Source organism: Myxine glutinosa, chromosome 2, assembly GCF_964187855.1.
Source record: "Myxine glutinosa chromosome 2, kmMyxGlut1.1, whole genome shotgun sequence".
In the NCBI taxonomy this organism is placed as follows: Eukaryota; Metazoa; Chordata; class Myxini; order Myxiniformes; family Myxinidae; genus Myxine; species Myxine glutinosa.
The window spans coordinates 104,662,405-104,674,737 of record NC_136262.1 but is presented as its reverse complement, the minus strand read 5'-3'; the positions used below and the strand labels follow the sequence as shown (position 1 = coordinate 104,674,737).

Below are 12,333 nucleotides of genomic sequence, written 5' to 3'. Positions count from 1 at the left end.
CTCCTTGAGCAGCTCCTTAAGTCGCTCTTTGAGTAGCTCACATTGCAAGTAAGATGACCATTGTTGAGGATAATGTATTGGTGGCGGTGGCACAGGGGAGAGTGCTTGGAACCCGTAGGGGAAATGTCAAATAAGCATATCGTGCACGCGAAGTGAAAAGTGGGGTTAAACAATTGGTTCGTGTCCGTACGTCTGTCTTATCAGTTTTTGCTCAAGGAACAACTTGTTAAATCCCCGGTGTGTACCCTGGTTAGAATAGGTTCACCGTATCCCTGCGTGTCGTAAGAGGCGACGAAGAGGGTTGGCGTCAGGAAGGGCATCCGGCCATAAAAACATTGCCTCAAAAAGAGAACGATGACAATTACAACTACATATGGGCAGGGTACAGCCCGAAGTGGAGATCGGTTTCTGAGGTTTGGGACATGGAATGTAGGGACAATGACAGGGAGATCAGGAGAAGTGGTGGAAGTATTGGTCAGAAGAAGAGTGGACATATGTTGTGTGCAAGAGACAAGATGGAAGGGAAGTGGTGTGAGAATGGTGAAGGGTAGGCAGGGACAGAAATACAAGTTTGTGTGGCAAGGGTGCCCGGAGGGCGTGAATGGTGTTGGTGTCCTGTTTTCTGAGGAGTTTGTAGACAGTGTGGTGAGTGTGACTAGAGTGAGTGAAAGGTTGATGATGGTGAAAATGATGATTGGAAAGCTCTTGGTGAACGTCATCTCGGGATATGCTCCGCAGGCTGGTCGAAGTGATAAAGAGAAGGACAAGTTCTGGTGCGCGATAGAGAAGCTGATGGAAAACGTGAAAGATGAGGAAGTTGTTGTGGTAGGAGGAGACCTGAATGGCCATGTGGGAAGGAGTATGGATGGTTTTGAGGGAGTTCATGGGGGTTACGGATATGGTGTGAGAAATGGAGAAGGTGAAAGGATTTTGGAGTTTGCTGATGGAGCTGATTTGTTGATTTGTAATACTCAGTTCCAGAAAGGGGATAATAAGTTTGTTACATACACATCAAGTGGGTCGACGACGACCGTTGACTACCTGATGGTGCGAGAGGTGAGATAAGGGGATAGGCGGCGAGATAGGGGGCACCCCCGGGACACAAAGGTGATCCCGGGGGAGGAGGCTGTTTCACAGCACCACTTGGTTGTCTGCGACATAAGGGTGAAAGGTGCGAGGAGAGCTCGGCGGGTGAAGTACCAACCGAGATTGAAGGTGTGGAGGTTGAAAGAGGTGACAGTAAGGGAGGCATTAAAAGAGAGGCTGAGTAGGGTAGAGGATGATGTGGTTGAGCTTGAACGTGGTTGGATGTCAATGAAAGATAGTCTGTTGGGAGCGGTTGGTGAGATATGTGGATGGACAAAAGGACCACCGAGGCATGCGGAAACATGGTGGTGTGATGATGAAGTTGGAAAGAGGATTGACGAGAAGAGGAAGAAATTCAAGGAGTGGCAGAAGGCGAAGGGTACGGGAGCAGTAAAAGCAGCGCATGAAAGTTGAATGGCAGCCAAGAAGGCTGCAAAGAAAGAGGTAGCAAAGGCACAGGAGGCATGGAGGAAAATGTTCGGAGAACGCTTGGATTCGGAAGAGGGTCAGAGAGTGGTATTCAGGATTGCAAAGCAGATAGCGAAAGAGAGGTATAATGTGATGTGGGTGAGTTGCTTGAAGGATGAAGTGGGACAAATCGTTGTGGACCCAGATGGAATTAAAGGAAGATGGAAAAGATATATGGAAATGCTGTTGAAAACAGAGAATGAATGGGATGGCAACAGAGAGAGTAACCCAGTTTTAGGACCGGCAGAGAAGATAACTGAGAAGGAAGTTGAGGAAGCGATAAAAGCAAGGAAGAGTAGAAAAGCGGGAGGGCCGACGGGAGTTGTGGGAGATATGTTGAAGGCAGCAGGAAGTTGGGGTGTGAAGAGAATGACAGATCTGTAATCTGGTGGTGAAAGAAGGCCACATTCCAGTGGATTGGGAACTGAGTACCCTCGTCCCTCTATACAAGGGGAAAGGTGACCCTCTGGAATGTGCCTCGTACCGAGCGATAAAGTTATTGGAGCATGGAATGAAGGTATTGGAAAGGGCGTTGGAGAGGAGGATAAGGAAGAAGGTGAAGATTGACGAAATGCAGTTTGGATTTATGCCAGGAAGAGGAATGACAGATGCGCTCTTTATTGTGAGGCAGTTGCAGGAGAAGTACATGGAGAAGAGAAAGAAGTTGTTTCTTGGGTTTGTTGATCTGGAGAAAGCATTCGATAGGGTTCCACGCGAAGTAATGACATGGGCATTGAGGAAGTTAGAAGTGGAGGAATGGTTGATCAGAGTAGTGATGGCAATGTACAAAAGAGCACGCACAGCTGTAAGGACGAAGGATGGGAACAGTGGTGAGTTTGAGGTGAAGGTGGGAGTGCATCAGGGGTCGGTACTAAGTCCACTACTATTTGTAGCTGTGATGGAGGTGCTGGCTCAGAACGTAAAGGAGGGTTTACCGTGGGAGTTGTTGTATGCAGATGATCTGGTGTTGATTGCGGAAAGTATGGATGGACTGAAGGAAAAGATGAACAAGTGAAAGGAATGTATGGAGACAAAATGTCTGAAGGTGAATATAGGAAAGACGAAGGTGATGGCAAGTGGTAAAGCATGTGGTGAGGTGGAAAGAACTGGGAAGTGGCCATGTGCTGTGTGCAGGAAGGGTGTCGGACTGTCAGAGTGAACTCCATTCAATGTACAATGTGCGCTGAGTGGGTTCATCAAAAATGTAGTGGTCTGAGAGGGTCATTAACCAGTGTGGCAGCTACATTCAAATGTAAGGTGTGCACAGAGTGAGCTGCAGATGGGGGAAATGTTGAGTTGGATCTTGGAGACGGCGTGAAACTGGAAGGTGTGAAAGCATTTTGCTACCTCGGATACATGCTGAATGGAGAAGGTGGATCAGACTTGGCAACGGTTGCTTGAGTGAGATGTGCATGGAAGAAGTTTCGGGAACTGAGTGGCGTGCTGATGAGGAGGGGAGTGTCGTTGATGCTGAAGGGAAAGGTGTATGCTGCATGTGGGAGAAGTGTTGTGATTTATGGGAGCGAGACATGGGTCATGAATGTAGAGCAGTAACGAAGGCTGGAAAGGGTGGAAATGCGAATGGTTCGGTGGATGTGCAGAGTATCGTTGAGAGAGAGAGGAAAACAAATGATGAAATGCGAAAGATGATGGGAATAGAGCCTGTGATTGATGCTGTGAAGAGGAACACGTTGAGATGGTTTGGTCATGTGTTGAGGAAGGATGAAAGTGACTGGTTGAGAAGAGTGATGGAAATGAATGTAGAAGGAAGTAGAGGATGGGGAAGACCGAGAAAGACTTGGCTAAAGATGGTGGAAGAAGAAATGTGGGCAAGGGGGTTAACAAGGAGAGATGCAGAAAATAGGGCAAAATGGAGAAGATTGTCATGGGGCCCGCAAGGCTAACCCCCGCTCTAGCAGGGAAAATGGCCTTAAAATGCATGTTGTTGTGTTGTTGACTGTCCGGGAGATCATCTACAAGTGGAGAAGATTCCAAACAACTGCCAACTTGTTCAGGCCAGGCCGTCCCAGCAGGTTCAGCCTGAGAGCAGACCGCAAGATGCTGAAAGAAGTCTCTAAGAACCCCAGAATGTCATCACGGGACATACAGGTAGCTCTTGCCACTGTTGATGTCAAAGTGCACGAGTCTACCATTAGAAAGAGGCTGCACAAATTTGATCTACATGGGAGGTGTGCCAGGAGGAAACCTTTGCTGTCCAGAAAGAACATCAGGGCAAGACTAAAGATTGCCAATGAACACCTCGGCAAAGACCAGCACTTCTGGAACAATGTGCTCTGGACAGATGAGTCAAAGGTAGAGCTATTTGGCCACAGTACCAGAAGACATGTTTGGCGAAAACCAAAGACAGCATTTGACCACAAGAACCTGATACCAACTGTAAAGCATGGTGGTGGAAATATTATGGTTTGGGGCAGCTTTGCTGCACCAGGGCCTGGGCAGCTCACCATCATAGAATCCACTATGAAATCTTCTTTGTACCAGAGGGTGCTTGAGGATAATGTGAGGCCATCTGTCGGAAAGTTGAAGCTCAACCGAAGTTGGACCTTGCAACATGACAATGACCCTAAACATATAAGTAAATCCACCAAGGAATGGCTGAAAAGAAAAAAATGGAGGGTTCTGGAATGGCCAAGTCAAAGCCCGGATCTAAATCCCATCGAGATGTTGTGGGGGGATTTGAAACGAGCTGTGCATACAAGAAACCCCTCAAACATCGCACAGCTGAAATAATTCTGCATGGAGGAGTGGGCAAAAATTTCTCCCAGTCGATGTCAGAGACTGGTGGACAGTTATAAGAAACGCCTACTTGAGGTTGTTTCTGCCAAAAGTGGGCAATACCACCTATTGGAGCCAAGGGTGTACTTACTTTTTCCACATGCGAAATTTGCATTTATGTTTATTTAAATTATACAATGGACTACAAAATGTAAATGTTTCATGATATTTGTTGTATTATATCACCTTTATCTATCAATATTGTTGAAATGAAGATCAAATCACTGTATGTTGAAATATGTTGAAAAAGTCAAAACTTTACATGGGGTGTACTTACTTTTTCACGTGACTGTATATTGTTATGTGTTACCTCCCCAAACCCCGGCTAGAGTGCCCCTCAGAGTCTTGAGAGGAAACGCAGCAGAAAGATTTGTTATTTTTAGTGTTCTAATAAACCATGGTAAAACCACACCAATGCAATTGTGTAGAACAAAACAAGTAATTTGTATTAAGAACTCTCACAAACACAATAATAACACTATTAAAGAAAGTACCATGAAAATATCACTTGCATCAAATGAACAATACATATGATGGTACCATCATTCCCCAATGCTCTCAAAGCAATAAACTCATGATACGCCAAACGTGAGTGGAATGTAACACTCCCAAAGTCCGTGCACAAATCCCCACGTGGGTTGAAGGTTGAAGTCGTGCAGAACGACAAGAACAATAGCAGGTATCGGCGCAGTTTCGGACGAGGAGTTATGAGGTGGGAGATTGGGCAGCTGGTGGCACGGTAACAATCCCCCAAAACGTGCACACAATCCACGCCCACCCCAGCATCGCCGCTGGACACAGCAACAGTGGAGTGCAGTCTTGGTGAGCGATGAGTCTGGATTTTACCTCCATGCTGCTGATGGGTGGCAACGGGTATGGCGCAGAGGTGGGGAAAGGTATGCATCATGCTGTATTCACCTGATCAATCGTTGGGAAGGACCCAGTGTGATGGTATAGGTTGGCATTCCCACTCGTTTCAGGACACCTCTGGTCGTCATCGAAGGCAATCTCACTAGTCAGCATTATGTCAATGACGTTTTGAGACCTCATCTGCTGCCATTTTCCCGGGGTTATCCTGACATCGTAGTTTTCCAGCAGGACAACGCTCGACCCCATGCTGCTCGCCTGACCACCAACTTCCTCCAGGAACAGGGTGTTGAAGTGATGCTTTGGATGCCTTATTCCCCTGACCTCAATCCCATTGGGCATTTATGGGATGAGCTTGGTCGACGTCTTGCATTAAGGAGATCAATGGCTGTTAATCGGCAAATTCGCATTCAAGGCTTGCATGAGGAGTGGGACAGACGTCCCCAGGACCAAATCAGACGCCTGGTACAGAGCATGCATCGGAGGTGTCACAGCTCAGGGAGGACACACATGATATTGAGGACTGCTGTCATTCTGTCCTTGACTGTGAGGAGTGTTGTGTCCATTCATGTGTCATTTTTTTTTTTTTTTTTTTTTTTTTTGGATACTGAATCGAGGCTCGTGAAAGAGCTAACATTTACTTCACAAACAAATCAACCAGACAAACAAAATATATAAAAAGAGGGAGCAGAAGGAAAGATGGGGAGAGAAGGGGAAGCACACAAACACAACATTTGAGAGCAGGGAGATGTGTGGGAGGGAGAGGGCTTGGGGGGAGGAGGCATGGGAAGGGTGGGCGGGGGGGGATGGGGGGGGTTGGGAGAAGTATAAAACACAAGGACACCAAGGACTTCCAGGACAGAAGTTGGTATTTCAAAAAAGTGGCATTGGGGTGAAATTAGCGGGGATAGAAAAGATCAAGGTTTTGGATGGGGGAACATAAGAGATGGTGGTGAACAGCTGTTTTAAAGACCTGGAGGGTGGAGTGGGATTGAAGAGAGTGAGGGAGTTTGTTCCAGAGGTGGGAGAAAAGAGGATTGAAGGAGTGAAGGTGAGCAGAGAGTCTTGATTTTGGCAGTTTAACCATAAGAGGGTTGCAGGCAGATCTTGTGCGACCTGTAGGAATATTTGCGGGACAGAGCCCAGAGAGAGCTGGGGGGCAAGGCCAGAGAGGAGTCAGTAGAAGACGGAAAGACCACCAATCTGCCTGCGGTGAGTGAGTGAGAGGCCCATGGAGTTTGCTTCATCGCGGGAGATTCCAATGATTCTGAATGCTTTGGTTTCAACAGCGTGAAGACAAGCTAGGTGTGAGGCAGGAGCACCAGCCCAGAGGGGAGAGCAGTATTCCATTGAGATGCGGATGAAAGCCTTGTATGTGGTGAGGAGCTCAGGTGTGCCAAGGAAGGACTTCGCACGACGGAGGATTCCCAGTCGGCGACTGGCTTTGGAGGCCAGATTTGAAATGTGGTTTTCCCAGGAAAGATCATGGCAGATAGTGAGACCCAAAAGCTTGAGTGACAGAACTTCTTGGAGAGGATTATTCAGAAAGTGGATGGGAGGGTTGTCCAGTCGGTCTTTTCGGAGAGACATCGTAAGAGTGTGAGATTTGTCAGGATTGAAAGACATATTCCACTTGTTTGCCCAGTCTGTGATTTTGTCCAGGTCTGCAGAGAGTGAGGAGGCTGCAGACTGCCGATCTGAGGGATGAAGAATGGAGCGACAGAGAGTAGAGTCATCAGCAAAGAGATAGAGAGGATTTTCAAGAGAGTCAGAGAGATCATTGATGAAGACCAGAAAAAGCACAGGGCCCAGAACACTGCCTTGGGGAACTCCAGCCTGAACAGGAAGAGGAGATGAGAGAAACCCATTCAGGGCCACACGTTGACTATGACTAGAGAGGAAGTCCGCCAGCCATGTGTGGAGATTTCCATGGATACCAAAAGAGGAGAGTTTGGTGAGCAAAGCGGGGTGCCAGACCGTATCGAAGGCACGTGATATGTCAAGGGAGACAGCTCTAATTTCCTGTTTGGCATTGAAGACCTCCATCCATTGTTGAGAAAGCAGAAGCAGCATGTCCAGAGTAGAGTGACCAGGTCTGAAACCAAATTGATGATCAGAGATCAAGCCATTGGAGAAGAGGAAAGATTTCATATCTGAAGCAATGATGGATTCCATGACTTTGCTGATAATTGGGAGAAGGCTGATTGGTCTGTAGTTGCTGGGATCTGTTTTTGCACCTTTTTTGTGCAAAGCGGTGATGTTGGCAGATTTCCAAGCAGATGGAAGATGACCTTGAGCAAAAGAGAGGGTGAAGAGAACAGAGAGAGGGAGTGAAAGAGCGGAAGAACAGGATTTTAGGACCCGTGGGCTGATGCCGTCAGGTCCAGTTGCAGAATCAAAGTCGAGGGTTGACAGAAACTTTTCCACCTTGTCAGGAGGAAAGGACACAGAGTCCAGGAGCAGCTGGGTACGACTGAGTACAGTGGGTACAGAGAGGGATGGGACACAAGATGTAGAGGCAAACACAGAGTTGAGGCATTCAGCTTTTTCACGTGCGGAGTCAGCCGTGTGGCCGTTTGAGGTGAGGGAGGGGATGGAGGGGGAACAAACACCAGAAACAGATTTGACCAGACGCCACCAGGATTTGGAAGAGGGAGACAGATAAGAGAGTTCGGTCCTGAGAACGGAGAGATATTGTTTCCTGGCTCTCCTGAGGGTGGACACACACTTGTTTCGGGCAATTTTGGGATTTTGGGTTTCGGGATTGTTTTGACTGTATTCAGGTGCGTGGCTTTGTGTTGCAGTGCTGTGAATTTTGTTGCACCACCCCTTGTGATGTTCATGCTTTTTGTTTTTTTGTGATTGAGGTAACCTCTTCTTTATTGACATGTGTTTAGTAAAGATAGCTGAACTTTACCTCTGTGTTCAAATATTTTTCATTTTTGCGTGGAGGATTTCATTGAGTGTCCTTCTAAAGATTTGATAAGTTTCTTTTAATGTTGAGTATATATAAACATATGTATATATAAATATATATATTGTTGCGGATCTCCGACGTCGGCTCTCCCCTTATCAAGGGGGGGGGTTAATCCCCTTGTCCTCTTATATGGCCGACGCGACCCTGGAAGTTATAACGTCCTTCGTGGCGTGGTGTTAGGTAGGGTTTGTTAGGCCTAGGGATTCGCTACTACCTAAGTACTAACGCCGGCTGGAAACGAGGGAATAACTCCCGCTCGAATCACGGATATTGATGGAATATTGCCGAGCGGATAGCAATCCGCGATCCGAGCTGTTAACCAAGACTAGACCCGATTCTAGCAGTTCCGATCGTGCCACGTTTACCCAATGGAGAAAAGACTAGGACGGTCGGATTAAGGAGAAACCAGAAAGAACAGGGCAATTTATTAACAAATGTACAAAGAGAAGAGGAAACGAAAGAATGTACAAGAAAGAAAGAGGAAGGAAAGGTACACAGGGCAGTCTTAACTGCAGGCTTAACTTATTCCCTGGACAAACGGGCCTGTCTCACATACAGACACTCATACGGGGATTGCAGATGGTAGGGTGGAAGGTCCGGCGATGGGGTCCAGGCTCCAGTCTGGCTCCGGTCCAGCAGATGAAACCCGGCAGGCAGCTCTTCGTGTAGCGTAGCACGAGTGGACACTTATAATGACGGGGGGAAAGCTGGTATGCTGGCGTACGTAATAAACGAACTACTCACTCCAAGCGCCCCCTCTCCAATGTCCTGCACGCTGCAATTCGTGGCGATGTGTGCCGCGTGCTCGCCCTTAGTAGAAGGGGTTTCCACAGCGCGTCTCTTTGAAATACCAATGCCAGCAAGCCCTCTTTGATCAAGCGCATAGGTCCTTATACTCGCGAGTCCTCCGTAATCACGACAGTCCTCTCCACAACGATCAATCCTTAGCAAGAGTCCTTTCACCCACGATAAGTTCTTTATCACGCTGCAAATTGTGCCAATCCTCCGGTAATCAGCGCCAGTGAGTTCTTTCTGCACAGTCCTTCAAATCGCAGCAGTCCTCTCCACAACGATCAATCCTTTATCGAGAGCCCTTTCACCCACGATAAGTTCTTTGTCACGCTGCAAATTGTGCGAGTCCTCCGGTAATCAGCGCCAGCGAGTTCTTTCTGCACAGTCCTTCAAATCGCAGCAGTCCTCTCCACAACGATCAATCCTTTATCGAGAGTCCTTTCACCCACGATAAGTTCTTTATCACGCTGCAAATTGTGCCAGTCCTCCGGTAATCAGTGCCAGCGAGTTCTTTCTGCACAGTCCTTCAAATCGCAGCAGTCCTCTCCACAACGATCAATCCTTTATCGAGAGTCCTTTCACCCACGATAAGTTCTTTATCACGCTGCAAATTGTGCCAGTCCTTTCGAGGGCTTTGTGCGCTGGCTTTTATAGGTTAAGCCAGCGAACGCTCCATGAGCCCCAACCACTCCCTGTCAGGCGATGTCACTCCAGCCCTGGTTGGCTGATTATGGCTTACCGGCCCCGCCCTGACGGCTGGGTGACGTGGCCACACCTCCTCCCTGGTGCTCCGCCCCCTTTTTCCGGGCTTCACCTCGTGGCTTATGGCGGGGTTGAGCGAGCTCAAGGGCAGCGAAGGCTGCGGCCAAGGAGCGTACCAAATTGGGAGGGGCCATGGGGCACAGACTGGGGAGTGCGCTTAATGGCGTCGCTTGGAGGGAGGCTGCAAAATGAACGGAAGGGCCTTCTCTTATTTGATTGACACAACGCAGATGCAATTATTGGAAAATGGCCTTATCTAACACATACTAAGAAATAACTGATGTCCTATGGTGACCTACGTGTTGCTTGTGGCCTACCTATGGGGGTGCTACCTTTAACCTTTAATGATGTTATATTTATTTACAAGTGTGGGTTCTCAAAACCGCAACAATATACAGTATATATACAGACAAATACAGTATATATATATATATATATATATATATATATATATATATATATATATATATATATATATATATATATATATATATATATATATACACACACACACACAGTACATAGGTATATATACACGTATTTCTTACATTGATACAGTGAATGATAACAACCGAGGAAATACACCATCACATAAACTGCACTTGTGACAGATGGCCAGGTGCTATGACAACTGGATCAGTAAACAATCCGCTTTGATCAGAGTCAGAGTTACAGCATACCTGAGTATGGAGTAGAAATAGATGAGTAGATCAGTGAGTGCAGTTGCAGCAGGAGTAACCTTTGTCCACGTTGAAGTACCGGCATCAATAAACACTACAGCATGTCCGGCTCTGTCCCTGGAACCTGTTCCCAAATAGACCAAGATGCCTATGACTAAGTTTCCTTTCGCCAATCAGACAGACACAGGTGACACAAAAGATTCCACAACAAAGGCTGCTCCGTCACACACACACACACACTGTACCGGCTGAACGAGGTGGCTGACGTGTGCCAAATGCAAGCCATGCCCCGCCTTGCCCGGTTAGTATCACATCATGTGTCCTGGGATATAAGCCAACAATGGAAAGGTGAGAGCATCAGAAATACCGCGGGTGGCAGTAACTTGGTGCTGCATGGTTTTAAACCTTTACTTGATGTCGTCATATGAACAGCAGTATCTGTCTGTCTATCTCTGTTTCTCTCTCTGTCTGTATCTCTGTTTCTCTCTCTGTCTGTCTATCTGTCTCTCTACTCTGCTCTGCTCTGTGTTGCCAAAATGGCCCATTGGTAAGGTGAACACGAGATGGGTTGCCTTTGCCTTCCCATTGGTAGTTAGGCAAGGAATTTGTTCGGAGTCACCTACTCTTTGCAAAACACTTTAACGTCCACCAACTAATCCTAGCCGATGGGACACCGGGTTTAATGTCCACTCGAGGGGCACATGCAAAGCACGAATCCTTTGCACATGCAAAGCACGAATCCTTTGCACATGCAAAGCACGAATCTAGCATTGTACAGTCAGATTGGGAATCACCCCAAAGGTAGACACCTCAAATGTAAGTGTGAAGACGATTTGTGCACCATCCTGTCGGGCTCAATAGCATAGTGTCAAGCTCAAATTTGGAGGAATAATCAATGTTTCATTTTTTTTCTTCTTTTTTCTTTGATCAGTTTTATACCATCTACATGTGAATGTCTGATCACGTGCACCAACTTCAATCAATCATCACATGTGATCTGTAATTGGCTCAGTTATTAAAGACTTGATTTAACATTTTATTTACCACAAAGGTGCAAAGCTATTTTACATTTATTTTCGAGTTGTTATGACAATTTATTTGAACAAATAGCCAATATCAAACAAATTCAGCATGATTACTTAATAAGATCCACAAGCTTAATAAGATTTGAATAAGATTTTTTTAGAAGATCGGCAAACTTAACCAGACAATCATGCCAATGAAACCCAAGGGAAAAACAAGATAAAATTAAACAAGTACAGATACATTCAAAGTACACCGCCCCCATGCCAAATAAATAAATAACATCCTCTATCGCATAGAGACTGTATTGGGAGGGAGAGATGTACAATAATTGGTTGATTAATTGCAAAATTAAAATGAATAAATTTTGTTCGTAAAATATTTTGTTCATCAATTGGCTAAAAGCATACCGAAACCACCAATGCTTCATCCGAAGCTGTAACTTTTTGAAAATTAATTAAATAAGTCATAAATCGAAGAAATTAAATAATTAATTGATTAATTAATACATCGTCAATCGATTAATTGATTAATCAATAAATCAAATATACCCTTCACAGCCACATCAATTGGTCACTGTCATGTCCAAGTATCAGCTTCCTAGCTCAAAAGGTGCCTGAGATATTGCCTAGAAGAGAAAGGATATAAATAAGTACTTAATTAATTGATAATAATTAAGTAACTAATCAATTAATTGATTAATCAAAAAACAAAAAATACCGTTTTTGCCAAAGCACTTGTTCACTATTGTGCCAAAATTTCAGCTTCCTCGCTCAAAGGTATCTGATATATCTGTAAGATGTATCATATCTGAAAGGTAGCTGAGATATCGCCCGGACGAGCAAACAAGAAAACAAACAAGAAAGAAACCGGAGTGAAAAC

At 45.9% G+C, this 12,333-nt stretch overlaps 1 protein-coding gene across 2 annotated transcripts in view; it reads right to left on the bottom strand.

The window, feature by feature from the left end:
- LOC137421474 (puratrophin-1) overlaps positions 1–12,333 on the bottom strand; it is a 137,836-nt gene that overhangs the window by 58,451 nt on the left and 67,052 nt on the right. For both annotated transcript variants that reach the window (XM_068107585.2, XM_068107586.2), the window contains exon 5: positions 10,429–10,552. In XM_068107585.2, coding sequence (XP_067963686.2) covers positions 10,429–10,552 — 124 coding nt within the window. The remainder of the gene's footprint in view (positions 1–10,428; positions 10,553–12,333) is intronic.